Consider the following 15,578-nt stretch of genomic DNA (forward strand, 5'->3'; position numbering starts at 1 on the left):
CTTATCATAGAGGGATGATAAACACACCTTATCAGGGCTCACAGGATTCTGTAAGATTAAACTTGACAACTCCATAAATTACGCTTCTACAATAAATCATCCCTCCCATAGCGTGCTTTGAGACTTGATATTGCTTTACTATACTTTTCTCCGGTAGCAGGAATTCTCTCAACTAAATCTCTTGCTCTGGATCCAGAAATGGTAGCCTGTATGACGTACTGGAATTTATTACCAGGGTCTAAAAGAGGGTCCTCGTCAATTTTCTTCAATTGTGACCAGAAAGGAAGCCAATCTTTTAGTTCACCTCCGATCTTCTTCAATTTCAATAAAGGCAGTTTGTATGAACGCTTAACTTGGAGTGACGAGTTACAATTAACTGATACTTCAGTAGCTTCTGAGTTCCGATCTTCATTTAATAATTTCGTAACAACAGTCTTAACCTTATAAAATTTGAACTTATACTCGTCAGCCATACTGACTTCTTTGTCTAACTCGTCACCCCTAACCTCCACCTTTCTCAATCACAGTAGTGAAGATAAGAGTATCCATACCTGTTAATTCATGATATTTCGTTTCTAATAGATCCATATGTGCACTAATACTTTCCGTATATTTCTCCGGCATCTGTAGTAACGCGTCGAGCTCATTGTAGTTCTTGGTTATTGATCGCCGTAATACCGCTCTTGATTTATTTGTCACAGCTATATTCACTTCATTGCTTGAGATACTACTTATGAAAGTGTTTCTATGATTATATAACTGTCTAATATCCTGTAATGGCGGCCGAATGCCTGGAACGCACTTCAAAAACGATAAAACACGGGTACAATTCCTCAATAATCGAAAATATTTATTTTAACACACACTCATGGAAGACATTTTGTGAACAACAACGACATCAACAACATCAACAACAACAACACTCAATCCAAATATATTCGAGTCACTCACAGAGCTCTGGTTGACAACACATCGAGGAGGTTTCACGACACATCTCTCATGTGGGCACATCTCTAGGTCTCCATAACTTCTCGTCTTTTTTCGGCCGGGTGACGATACATCTTTATTCCGCACTCTGCCGACCGTGAACAAACATATCGGCTGCCACCAATTAGGAAGCTGCCTCCCCACCATGTATTATACCTGTATAGTCCGTGATGTCGACCTTGCGATCTCCGACGAGGACATCCAGACAGATCTTCGCACGCTTGGCGTTCATAGTGCCGCACGAATCTACGACGGCCCCTCACCATCCCCCGATGTACTTTTGTATATCGCCCTGCAGATGCCTACAGCAAAATCAAGGATAATGGTGCGCTCATCCAACATCGCCTTCATCGTGTGGAATCTACTCCTCCCAACGTCTTAGCGCAGCTCATGGACAACGCACCTGCTACAGCCGCTTCTCCCATCGCCACCCCACCATCTCCATCCCCGTCACCACCCCACATTCGTCCTCTAGTTACACCACCCCTGTTACGACCATTACCATAACCACTTCTGCGCACACCTCCCCCAAAACTCCGATTACCGCTACAACGATGTTCCATCTTTTCCCACTTATGATGTCTTCTCTCCCAATCCCTCCCATCCCTAATCTACTGCGTCCCCAGAGCACATCTCATTAGCCACCTGCGGAGGGAACTACTACTCCTAATACTCCTGGAAACATGTTTCGTCCACCATCGACGCCACCGCCTTCTGACCGTAATATCCTGTATAGCTGCGTCGTTCGCTGTGTGGAATCAAGTATACCAGCTGACGTCATCGCCCAGGAACTCCGCCAGGCAGGACTGCCCGTGCGAGGAGCGTTTCACATCCACAAAGTCGACGGTCCGTCCTTCTTTGTCAGACTCCATCTTCCAACTTCCGAAGACGCTCAACGTCTCATCGACAACAGAATAAACCTCTATGGCCGCCGCCATCGAGTGGAACCATCTCGCTCGCCTCCCCAAACCTCGCCCCGACATACCACACCTCGTCGCCGTCCCCGACCTGCACTTCCTCCTCAACCACCTAGTCCACATATCCGACCTTATCCACACCCACCCCGTTACTTTTCGCCACCATCGCTAAACTCTTACCTCCTCATCCTCCTACTCACTTCTCTTGTTAACTTCTCCTCCTTCTATCACATTCTTTCACTTCATCTTTTCCCTTGCAACCTTGGTTAAAAATTCCCTTCTTTGCTTCTCTACAATACATGTATGTGCAAATCTGTCCATAAAGCACTAGATACCCTACACATCCTTTATTCTAATCTCCTTAACTTATTCATATCGCCTTTTAACCATCTCCCTCTTCTCTGAATTCTTCCCAATCCATCTAATCTCCTGGCCAGAGAGAGGGCGTTACCCTTTAGGTGGCCCGCCCCACCCCTTCAGGGTGGAGAATGAAAAAACAAAACAAATATATTCTACACACACTGTTGAAGATGATCGATATTATTCAAGTCTTAGGCTTATTTCTACACTTACAGTCTGGGTAAAAACCTGGACAAATTGTCGCCACTTTTACATTTGGGGTATACGAAATTCCCTGTACTTCCGGTAAGGTATACGTTGGCCAAACATGCCTGTCCATTGGTATACGTACGAAGGAACATGAACTTAATACTTGTCTCAACCAGCCAGCAATAGCTGAGCACGCTCTATAGTCGGGTCATGATGTCATGTTCCAAGATGCTCGAGCTCTTACTCACACAAGACGCTACAGGTCCAGGATTATACGGGAAGCTGTGGAAATTTCGTAGAAATCCTAACAAGACATTTGGTGGCTTCCCCGTCGCGTATCTAGGGTAACATTAAGAGCTATGCAATTTAATACCATCTTGCTCACAACGTGTATACTTCCTAACCTAGAATTCTGTATACAATATAGAATTCCGTAGCGAAGCACGGGTACATCAGATAGTCAACAATAATACGCACTGCCATATAATGTATCCACTGTACATAACGATAAGAAAATATAATAACGTAGAAGTCCCCCTCAGCTCGGAAACATGAGTGAAACATACTCCTGTATTCTTCATATAATTACATTTTTGGTTAGGATTTTCGTCTACAATATTTTTTTTCCTATACTCATTCGAAATAAATGAGAATATTATTGTAATGTGTGTATAGTCACATGTATATTTGGATATTCGGCGTGATAGGCACAAATTATTGGCATTGTGGCAATTCATTTACATTATATTTCCACAAAAATATGCTATACGGTAAAGATTTAATTAACAAATACCACGAGAAACATTACGTTTCTTGATTTACATCACTCACCACATGGGAATAACATTCTTACCCAACCTAAACTATGAGCTCTCATTACGTGTTTCAGTAAGAGCTGTTTATGTAAATCCTGATGTGATAAATTTAGAGAAGAATCATGCAATATACTTAACAATAAAGGTCTGTCTTTCAACAGTCACAATTTTCCAAAGAACGTTGTTGATTACTATGTATTACATTCACAAATACAACGCATAACATTCGTTTAGCCGCCTTAATCGATCAGCTGATGGGTTTGGCGCGCTTTCTACGGTACGGCATGTACACTACGAAGGCAGTGACTGCAGAAAGGGCCCTTAGAAATGAATACAAATATCATTGCCGTCCTTTGACTATACTAATAGGTAGAAAGAGGCCATTTCAGCATGGAATGACATGTTTACGTTTCAGCAACAAAAATCCATTACTTAACTCATTTTCACAAAAAATATCAGCATTTGTGGTAGCTCGTGAAATGAAGTTTGTGTTATACGCAGGCCCCGATTTCAAGTAGTTAGCGCCCTGGGCAAACATTATTTAGCCGCCTGCCCCTCTGCTCGTTTTCCTGTTCCTTTAAAAAAATAATTATTTACAAATTAAATATTAGACTTTTCAAGATTATGAGTTTTAAAACAGCACATTATGCAAATGCAGTTAATTCTCATAATTAAACTTATCAAGCAATATAAGAATGAGGCTGTTTTTATTTTTATTTAAAAAGCCGTTGGTTCAGCTTGATAGTTTGTACGCAAGTAAATAATTTTTGAAATAAGACACATTTTCTTCATAACATTTAAATATATAGATTAAATTCAGGTTTTAAAGTTAGAATATTTTAAAGTGTTTTGTATAGTCTAATAAAATAATTGGAATAATTTGTGGAATGTAAAAGTAATTTGAGTGTAATGAATTTAAGACGTAATTCACGCAGGCCATAATTACTCGATCCGCCGGCCGCCGCCCCTCACAAACTGGCGCCCTGGGCAAGTGCACAGTCCGCCCATTTGTAAATCGGGGCCTGGTTATACGGTAGTACACAAAAAAACTTGTCTGGATGTTTATTCAGGTATTCGTACAACGCATGGAACTCGTCCCTGGTTGACGTTTTCGTAAGGAGGAGATGAATCCAATACGTTCTTCTTTTATCATCTTCAAGAGCTTCGTAAATGTACCGGTACACAATTTGTTTGGGGGTACATCTTTACTTGTAGCAGACCACCCCGCAGCTGAGAACCGAACTGAATTAACGCAGAATGAGTTACTATGTGGCGCAATTTGGACGGAATTGAAATTACGTCGCGCAAATTGCGTCTAGTGTGCCGAGGGCCTAAATTTTCGATATATGTAAAAATATATATTGGGCGCGTATCTTGTTCGAGCAAGTGTGCTCGATGGTTGCACCTTTAGGTAAATCACATCAAATTATTGTAGTTATTGTAATCCAAGAATAACGGCTGAGAGGATTCTTCGTGGCGACCACACGATCCCTCGTAATCTGTATGTCTTCGGGCTGTGCACCGGTCGTCGGTAGGCCATGACCCTTCGGTCCTGTTGCGCCATGATGTTTGGACACTTTCTTTGACTACGTTTTGTTAATTTGTGACTAATAGCCCACTGTCATATGCCCATGCAGACCCTGAGTGGACCGATGACGCCTATGTTAGATTGTGGGTTTTTTTTTTTTTTTTTTTTTTTTTACAGTAGGAAAACATCTCAAGTTTATTTCGATTTACATCGTAGGTCTTCATTTGGGAAGTCCCTTCTACTACGCTATGCTAAGCGTGCCGTGATGGTAACTATCATCCAGCTGAGAAGTGTGACAGTGTGAGTGTACATACATCTGGCGCTTCGCTGCGTAACAGTACTTTCGGTTATGGCTGATGAAAGGGAACCTCCCCCTCTCTTCGATAACGTGGATATAGAACGAAGAGAGGACGACAATGAAGATTTGTTTAGTTCTGCCGTCGAGGTAATGTAATTCATTTAGGGGTGTTGTGGTGAATAGTTTCCTGAAAGAGCAGTTTTGATATATCTGTTCGATGTACGGCACTGGGGTTTATGGAACTGTCAAACGGTCAACGTGTTAAAGACTTTTTTTTTACTCCTGGAAAGCCGACTCACTTTTTACTATTGTAACATTGAAACTTAACCATTCTTCTATTAATTTTCATATTGTCGAAGGTTACGTAAGTGTAGGTAGTGGTAATTTTCGTTTATTTATATGGGGTGTCTTTTATGTACTGTCAGATTTCGGCCCAGTTCTGATCCGACAATGGTTAGTACTGGAAGGAGATGATGATTATTGGCTGTCGTCATTGTGAAGATCACTTGTAGATCAAGCTCTGTTGTTCTCGACTCCTCTCACCTCTTTATATGCCCTATTACTTGTTCTATTTGGTCCATACTACTGTGGGATATTGGACACTTTAAATTGAATTACAGATCAAATTAAATTGCCTTCAAGAACACCTGTGTTAAGAGTATCTTCAGCTTCCTGTAGTAGCCCTATACCTAATGCTAATTTGAATACCCTTTCCCTCCCAGTTATTACTAATATTTCTAATGCCCAGTTGCTTGCAATGAAGGCCTGGTGCTTCTCTGAACTATCTTGATATAGTTCTTGTTTTGGGTTACTCACGTACATTGTTGGAGAGGGTTGATGTCCAATTTGGAGTCCTCAAAGTAGAAAAGATCTTGTACATGGATTAGTACTGCTACATAAGAAATGTCTGGTGGTGCAGATTTAATAACTATAGGTAAATTTTGTTTTAAAAGAAACTGTGTTCATACTATATGCAGCTTATGAATTCATGAAGAAAAATATGAAGTAATTATATAGTTCTGTGTAGAGCCCCAAAGTTTGAATCTAGACCAATCTATATGGTATTTTGGCAGCAGATTGTGTCCCAATGTTCTGGATTCCTCACAAAACTGGTGTTCCAATGGCTGCGATCATTACATCAACAGTCTTTAGGCCTACACGCCTGAGGTCATTACAGTTTTAAGGAACTTACTCAAGTTATTTTATTTTGATAGCTGACTGACATTGTAAATTGCTTATCTTCAAAATAGGCATGGTTTGAATTTAGCCAATATATTGTGATCTTTCAAATGGAAATAATTTATTGAAGATGCTGTTAACTCTAGAAAGTTCCTGAGAAAAATAGAAAGTGTGGTTTATATTCAGATATTAAGGTTTTAGCATGGTTTTCTGAAACTTTGTACACATATACAGAATTTTAATAGCTTAGATAATCTTGTTTAGGGTTCTTGACAAAACAGTTAATCACATAAGTATGAAGGATGAGTTTTCCACCTAATCAATACTTTATTTTACAAAATGTTTAGAATTATTTACATTAAAACAGTACCGGTTTCGACCTGTAAATAGGTCATCAGCTGTTGGTGAACCTGCTTAAAAGCGATTGCACATAATAAAACATTACTAAAAACTAATTAAACAATTCTACTATAATACCAATGTTATGATATATACATATGGTACAATTATAGGGCTTTGACTTGTTGGAGTCCCGTTCAAATATCTGTGCAGTATGCCATCATTATGTCCAACTGTTGTATAGATATAATCAAGGTGCATTGTTGGGCCGCAATTTTGTTGGGAATGTTGTGTTCAGTAGATTGAGGTTCTGTAGCTTGTTTAACAGGTACTGTGTTCATTCTTAGTCTGTTGTTGTTGTTGTTGTTGATACATGCTAGTTTTCAGGATCCTTGTTGAGGCTTATCATGCTATGTATGACATACTTGTGTGCTTAAATTATCAATATGGACAATGAAGCTGATAGATTGTAGTAACACAGTCAACGTCTATGGCTCAATGGTTAATGTTGTGGCCTTCAGTTCAGAGGTTTCCAGGTTCAATCCATGACCTGGTCTAGAATTTTAACTGTTTGGGATTCTTCTTCCTTGGGGGGGCGGTTGTTCGTGTTCGTCATGATATATTTTTCATCTACATACAACACACCAAACTACCAACCACTACAGAAACATTGTAAATAGATCCCTCCACATAGGGTTGCCATCATGAAGGACATCCGGCTGTAAAACTGGGGTTAATCCAATTCAAGTGCTGACCCCACTAAATTGGGAAGGAGGCCAGGAAGTACAAGAAGAAGAGTTCTTGATAGAACAGTTTTTAAAATGGGAAGTAAAAATTGTAAAAACAAACCCCACCAGCGCAGTAGGTCGTCATCTTCATCAGCCTGTTGTAACCACAAAGACGCATGCACAAAATGCTGTCAGTTGTGAAGACTGTCACAAACCCTTGGCTTACCAAGTGACCGCTCATCAGCCGAAGACATGCAGATTATGATGTGACACGTTGTCAGTGTGATATATCTTCTTGGCTTTTTAGACTGGGGTTCCGTCTCATGGTCTGATAGCTCCATTATAATCACATAGGCTGAATGGACCTCGAACCAGCCTTCAAATCTAGGTAAAAAATCCTCGACGTGGCCTGAAACTAACCCAGGGCCTCCGGACAAGAGGCAGACTTTCTGCCCCTAGATTGCAGGGACGGCCAAGTAAAAATAGACTGTATAAAATGCAGCTCAAAATACGCGTGACCAAGTTTTGTACCTTATTCCTTGAAAATTATTTGATTTACAAAGAACATGATAAATGAAAATAGTGATGAAATCATTCTCAAGGAAGTGTTAAGAAACTGCATTGTCTTAAGCAGCTGGAATTGATTTAATTAAATCAGAAATGGTGAAATACACTGTAGTAGTAATAAAGTGGCTTTATAGTGTAATAGATTATTAAGATGGAATTTTAGTTATCTTCTGATTTGATAGAAGCAGTCATTATAGTTATTTATAAGCAAGGGACAGGAAGGATTGTAATAACTATGAAGGTATTTCTTTGATCTGTTTACCAGGCAAGGTCTTCAGGGACATTTTAAAAAACAGGGTGTGATTGAATGTGGAGAGGAAGTTGGATGAAAAGTAGTATTTTTTAAGATCCCAGAGGTGCTCTCAGGAATAAGTTGAAGTGTGTGAACAGTACCGGTAAGTTAAAATACGTTACTAGGTGAATAGGTGGTTAAGTTTTATTTATGTAGAGGCATAAGGTGAAGTGCTAAGGGACAACATGTTTGATATACTGGGGCATTATGAGATGGATAGATTATCATGGATAATGAAAAGCGTTCATGCTGACAATGTCTACAGTAAGAGTCGCTGGCTTCTTGCTTAGATGGCTGAGGTTTGAATCCTGGTCAGTTGATGTGGAATATTTGAAATGAAAAGGCATGTCCCTGTAGTTTGGATATCAACAATCTCTTCAAAATTGTATGGCTCCATGTCTAAATGGTTAGCGTGCTGGCCTTTGGTCACAGGGGTCCCGGGTTCGATTCCCGGCAGGGTCGGGAATTTTAACTATCATTGGTCAATTTCCCCGGCACAAGGGCTGGGTTTGTGTCGTCTTAATCATCATTTCATCCTCATCACGAAGCGCAGGTCACCTGCGGGTGTTAAATCAACAGACCTGCACCTGGCGAGCCGAACATGTCCTCGGACACTCCCGGCACTAAAAGCCATACGCCATTTCATTTACTTCAAAATTGGAGCTTTTTGTCTTTACACAGTACAACGTTCAAGTGTAGGACAGTCTTCTATCTCTAGCTTTGCTCCTTTGTGATATAATATTCAATGTGGTGTCTTCATTATTTAGCACTTTGTTGTTGGACATTTTTGAAAACTTGCTTGTGACATGGTGACACAAGTGTCTTAGCATGGAGTCCTAATTTTACTCAATATACCTGTAATGATTTTAGGCTTCGTAAGATTAATATCTTGACCTTTAAATGTCAATAGTTCGTACTTATTGTTAGCTTCATTTTAATATTAAACTGGCAGAATAGCTTAGTTGTTTTGGTGCTTTCCTTCTGTGCTGAAGTTTGTGGAGTTGAATCCTGGTGTAGTTTGGTGGTATTTCTCAGTATTTAAGTATGGAAAACTCATTTAGTAAATTTTACTGCTCATTATCAGAGCATTTTGCATGAAAATATCCTGGAACGCTGTGAAGTCTTAAGACCAACAGGAGGGGGAGGAACATTACAGTGTTATTATTACTGTTTAAGTAGTATAGACTAATTTTACCATCTTCTAGACCAAGCAGTATGTGCTATAATTCATACACTTAATACCTTATTACTCTCCTGGATAATTTTACACTTTCTTGAACATTTTTACTTTAAAATAATGTTATAAACTGTATAGTAAAGCAATGATATAAAATTGCCATTTTGTCTGTGATCTTTGAATAATCTTTTTCTCCCCCCCCCCCCCCCCTCTCCCTCTCTCTCTGTGGATCATTGAAGAAATGGCCTCCAGATCCCCAAGCTCTCAAGTTCAAACCCTGCAGATGTAGTTCGATTTTTTTTTTAAGGTGCGAAAAAGTCCAGTTAGCACTCCATGTCGTACAGTGTCAGTATATGAAAGATCTCTGGTTACACACTGTTTACCCAAAAGATACCTGTTTCCCTGCCATGTGACAGACTTAAATGGAACATAAAAATTGACATGCAGGCAGCCTAGGTGTCATCGAATTAAATTGCCTGCACACAGTAGCTGAAGCCATATGATACATATAGTAGTCATATTATGCCTGCAAGAATTACAAACCTATTCAGTTGCATTTTTGTCTGTTACTGCATTATACAAAAACTGTTCAACATACAGCAGTCGGGTTAACTCAGACCTGAGAAAGAACCGATTTAAAAATCCAAAATACACGTGTTCTTTCAGGAAACTGCGCTTTTACTATATTTAGAAAACATTCTACATATCACATTTGAAAGCCCACTGCATTACTTACGTTCAGCTCTCCGGAAACCTGACAACTTACTTACAAAATTACAGTTAAAAGCACACAATTTCGTATGACTTGCTTTCATTTCACTTTCGGGAAATTATTGTCCATTTTTTCTGTTGGTTTTTCATTCGGAACAAGAAATGATGCAGATTAACATTTGTCAGTGATTCATTTTACTGGCCACGAACCTGCTACGCAGGCGTAGCAGGGGGAGGGGGTGATACTCCCACGTGGCATGTCCCAGGTGGCAGATAGGGGTGTCCTAACCGGCTTGCCAGCGGACTTGAGGGAAATAAAATGCATCTTGCGGTCCAAACACACAACCCCCTCTGGGTGGGGGACGCAGACGAAGAATACACCCACGGTATCCCCTGCCTGTCGTAAGAGGCGACTAAAAGGGGCGACCAAGGGATGATTGTCTTGCAACCATGAAACTACTTGTGATTAGTACCACCACTCGGAGAACATCATGGTTCGCTTTTACTTGCGCGTAGTACCACTATATTATGTACCAAATAGGTTTGTGATTAGTAGCAAACAGGAGCACCGTGCGGTCGGCTTTTGCAGTACCAGTAATTTGTACCACCATATGAGCGGGACCATGGGATGATAGCTACCATGCTTCTGCCATGCCTGTGATTAGTACCCACTATATGAAGAACACCACGGGATAGGGGAAGGTCCCCGTGGTTAGTACTGTTATGTGCTGAACACCAAAGGGTTGTGTTGCCTGTAAATGGCACCGCAGTGTGAGAAAAACCATAGGTCTGTAGTATGTCAAATTTCATAACCTGTGAGCAGTACCATAATGTGTGGAACACCGCGAGTCTCTGCTACTTTTGATTAGTACCGCAGCATGACAAATACCATTGTTCTACATTCATAGTGATAAGTACCGTTATGAGGGCCTGATAATTTGGATTTTGGACCCCCTTTGGACTGCAAGCATCATCGATTCAATGTTATGCTATAGCAGCAGTCCCTTGGTCAGTAACCATATTGTTTTGTCAGAATCTGTGAATGTAAGGCATTGCGGGTCGCATCCACTGATTGTTTTAAATCCATCTCCATTCATTCTTCGCCCTCACGTTTTGAATTATGGTCAGTGGAGAATTTTGGACTTTTAATTTGTCATGCCATTTCGTCTCATTTCGTACCACTAGGGGCCGATGACCTCGATGTTGGCCACTTTAAACAGCAAGTATCATAATTTTACTGGCTATTAAGATCTGTCGGCGGAGGCTAGAAAAGTACGATCTACAATGCATTCCTTCTGGCCATGTTTAAGAGCATGCTTTCACGTTGTATTAACACAGAGCAAGAATTCTGAAGGGAACCGTTCCAGAAAACTTTTTTTTAAACTTTCAGTTTAGGGGCATTGGAAATTATATTTGGCTCCTAGGGAAATGGTTTGGCAAATATAGATATGAAGTAGGCCGGGGATATGAATGTCAGTGGCCGAAGTTACCCCACTTCGGTGCTGAATTCCAGCACTTAAGGAGAAACTGAATACACATTGTTAACGCATAAGCCATATATTTCACTATTGGCTATACCAAAGACATTTTTTATAAAGTGTGTAAATGAATACACCATTAAAACACCTAGTTAAATGGAAACCTCAAAATTAATTTAATAAGACCTCTTTCCTGAAGGTTTTCCATCCAGATAGATGGCTAGTGTACAAACTCTAGCTCCAAATTGAGAGTGAACTGCAAACTAATTGTTATGATTATGAATTAATGACAAGTCATTGACTTGGTCTGGGTCTAGCTGAATCCTATGACTCATTAAAAGCATTTTGCTTTACTAAAGTTTCTTTTGCTCCTTGCACTGGTTGCTGGAATGCACAATGTATGTCTGAGCAACTGCAAAATGACCTCGATAATGTTGTGAGATGGACAGTAGGCAATGGTATGATAAACAGGGATAAAAGTCAGGTTGTGAGTTTCACAAATAGGAAAAGTTCTGTTTTAATTACTGCGTTGATGGGGTGAAAGTTCTCTTTGGGGATCATTGTAAATACCTAGGTATTAATATAAGGAAAGATCTTCATTTGGGTAGGCCTAATCACATAAATGAGATTGTTAATAAAGGGTACAGATCTCTGCACATAGTTATGCGAGTATTTAGGGGTTGTAGTAAGGATGTAAAGGAGAGAGCATATTTGTCTGGTGAGACCCCAAGTAGAGTATGGTTTCAGTGTATGGGACCCTTACCAGGATCACTTGATTCAGGAACTGGAAAAAATCCAAAGGAAAGCAGCTCGATTTGTTCTGGGTGATTTCCGTCAAAAGAGTAGCGTTACAAAAATGTTGCAAAGTTTGGGCTGGGAAGACTTGGGAGAAAGGAGATGAGCTGCTCGACTAAGTGGTATGTTTGGAGCTGTCGGTGGAGAGATGGCATGGAAGGACATCAGTAGACAAATAACTTTGGATGGTGTCTTTAAAAGTAGGAAAGATCACAATATGAAGATAAAGTTGGAATTTAAGAGGACAATTTGGGGCAAATATTCATTTATAGGAAGGGGAGTTAGGGATTGGAATAACTTATCAAGGGAGATGTTCAATAACTTTCCAATTTCTTTGCAATCATTTAAGAAAAGACTAGGAAAACAACAGATAGGGAATCTGCCACCTGGGCGACTGCCTTAAGTGCAGATCAGTAGTGATTGATTGATTGATTAATTGATTGAATTTCTAAGAGTACGCAGACTGATTTCATGCTCCCACCAACGCGGTAGGTCGTCATCTTCATCAGCATCTTGTAACCACAAAGATGCATGCATGAAATGCTGTCGGTTGTGAAGTTTTATTTACAAATTATATGCACATTATACACACATGATCTTTGCACTAATAAACTTCCATCTTTAACAAAACACTGCTATGAAGAAGAAGAAGACTGACATTCACATGTCAACCAACTACCGACACAACAAAATCACAGCATGGGTTCACACACTCCGCTAATGACTTCCAGTAGAAGTCTCGCTAATAACACAAAAACTAACTCCCAAGACTGCCTCTTTATATACATTGCGTGGCCAGGCTTCTAGAAAAGTATGACACAGCAGGTTTTCTCATGATTTCTAGTCTCTAATAACCTATTTACAATGATATACTGATTACAAATAGACTGTGGAGGCGTTTAGTAAATTCGCTGAGGCTTTCACTGAATGCTGAAGGGCATAAGTCTGTAATGAATTTTTCACAATACTTTGGTACAAGTAGCTGCTACTCTATGAATTCTCTTGGTTATAAGAAGTGATGTGTTCAGAATACCTGATTCTGTGTTTATGGTCAGATATGGGCAGAGTTTGCTAAGTTAAGTGATCGTCTGCTATGCTCAATGTTGCAGGATGAATCCTGGTGTAGTTACTGAGTATTTAAGATTGCAGAAATGAGTCAAGTGATGAATTGCTGGCATGTTGAACTCCTTTTTGGGACAAAATTTTTGCACCTCAATTTCTCTGAAAATCTACAGAAACTGAAGGAATATAATTTATGAATTGCATTATTAAATTGACAAGAATTATAATACTGTACTGATCTAGATAATTCGAGTCTTGTATACATATCTCATGTGAAAAAGCTAAATTTATGACAAATATCAAAACTGCTCCACCTGAACTTACCATTGATATGAATCAAATTGCAAGAGTAAAGGAATTTTAGTACTTATGTGAATGGGTCACTGAAAATGGCATTGAAAATATATTAGTAGCTTCAAGAATTCAGAAAATGGAAATTACTTTTTGACATACAAAGAATATTTATAACAAAAAATGCTTCTCTTGGAACAGTAAAATTTGTCATTACTTAATAGTGATCAAACCTGAAGCTCTTTATTCTTCAGAAACCCTCAATTAACTTTATTGAAAATTTAAAGAAACAATTAACTTTGGTATTAAAGAAAGGAAAACAATGAGAAAAATCTTAGGGCCAAGAATTAAAAATGGAATATATTACCCCAAACCCAACTCAGAAATATACTTAAAAATATGTAAACTTACTGATACAATGAGACTGGGACGAATTCATTTTATAAGCCATTTGGAAAGAATGAATAACAATAGACTTTCTTATCAAATACAAAAATTTTTGCAAATCATATGTACCATAAAACGGGGTAACTTCGACCACTTTCTCATATATTTTAAAAATTAAGTGTGAAATATTCCCTCTAATTTTCTGAAAAATATAAGTTCTGCCATATTTGTTTTCATTTTTAAATATGAACATAATTTTAATTGTTATTCAGTAATGAATTATGGTTATCGAAAGAGTGGCCGGAGTTGCCCCATGTTCTTAAGCCCACACACAAGTTTACCTTATGTAGGATTCACACTGTATCTTTTACTACCTCTGTATGTATATGTAAGATATTGAATGTGAAAAAAAAAATTAAAATGAAAAAAATCTTCGGCCGCCATAAAAATAACTCAAACTAACTTTTCTTCGATGTAGTGTTACTTTGGCCACCGTGAATGTTTTTTTAAAACCTGCAGAACGCCTAGTATCAACAATCACAAACAAAATAAAACAATATGTCGTGAAACAGCTGTCTAGTGATCAAATTCACATTTTCCCCAATGAAGAAACTATTTTATTTAGTCTAAGTGTACAAGCATTGTATGATGTTACAAATTACATGTGGCATTGCATAAATATTTGTAATGTTAGAAAAGATAATAAATAAAAGGTACAAAAATCATAAAGCCCAATTGTATGGAGGGAAAAGGTCAGAAAAGAAGCAATCTTGTATACTATTCTCATAATACACTGTCTTCTAAATTAGAAAATATCTGGGCAGTCAGTCAAGTTCTTAAATGTGTATCGTCCATGTCAACTGATACCCGTCTATTTATCATTGAGCATGGGAACAGTCTTTCCCCTCCCTGTCGGGATAAACTGCCCCGTTTATTGTTATTGTGCCTTCATTAATCTCTTCTAAAGGATTGCAATTACAGTACCCGCGGCCACGTAATGTTTTCCTGTATGTTCTTGGCATGGCCGAAGTTACCCCGGAAGAGGACAGCTTTTATCACAAAACTATTCTCTGAAAAACCTATTTGAATAAAATGCACCAAATTGTGTTGATCACTTACCAGACGTGCTTACATTTTGACCCCATAAACCAGTGGAATGCAGAATTGAATGCTGGGACTAGAGAACAGTTTTTCTGCTGTTACCAGATAAGACATTAGTCAGGTCTGCGAAAAACTTGACTCAACAATGAGCCCGCCAATGTTTTTTGGACAACCGAGTGTTGATAGAGCATTCTATTGTATGTGCATTTTAGTTGTTGCAAGCGGTTCATCTTTTTCGGTATAGGAGGCTATTCATCTGTGGCCGAAGTTACCACACTTTACGGTAAAGGATCAAAATGGTATAAGCAAGTAGAGAAAGACTGCATTGAATTAGGAACCCCAAATCTGCAGGATAGAAATGTAATCAGTAAAATTTT

The 15,578-nt window shown here is 39.1% G+C and overlaps 1 protein-coding gene across 1 annotated transcript in view; it reads left to right on the top strand.

Moving 5' to 3' along the window:
* Positions 1–5,096: 5,096 nt before the first annotated feature.
* Snx1 (sorting nexin 1) overlaps positions 5,097–15,578 on the top strand; it is a 339,596-nt gene continuing 329,114 nt past the window's right edge. The window contains exon 1 of the mRNA XM_067140832.2: positions 5,097–5,241. Within this exon, the coding sequence (XP_066996933.1) occupies positions 5,146–5,241 (96 nt within the window). The 5' untranslated portion in view covers positions 5,097–5,145. The remainder of the gene's footprint in view (positions 5,242–15,578) is intronic.

This window comes from Anabrus simplex, chromosome 2, assembly GCF_040414725.1.
Source record: "Anabrus simplex isolate iqAnaSimp1 chromosome 2, ASM4041472v1, whole genome shotgun sequence".
Lineage (NCBI taxonomy): Eukaryota > Metazoa > Arthropoda > Insecta > Orthoptera > Tettigoniidae > Anabrus > Anabrus simplex.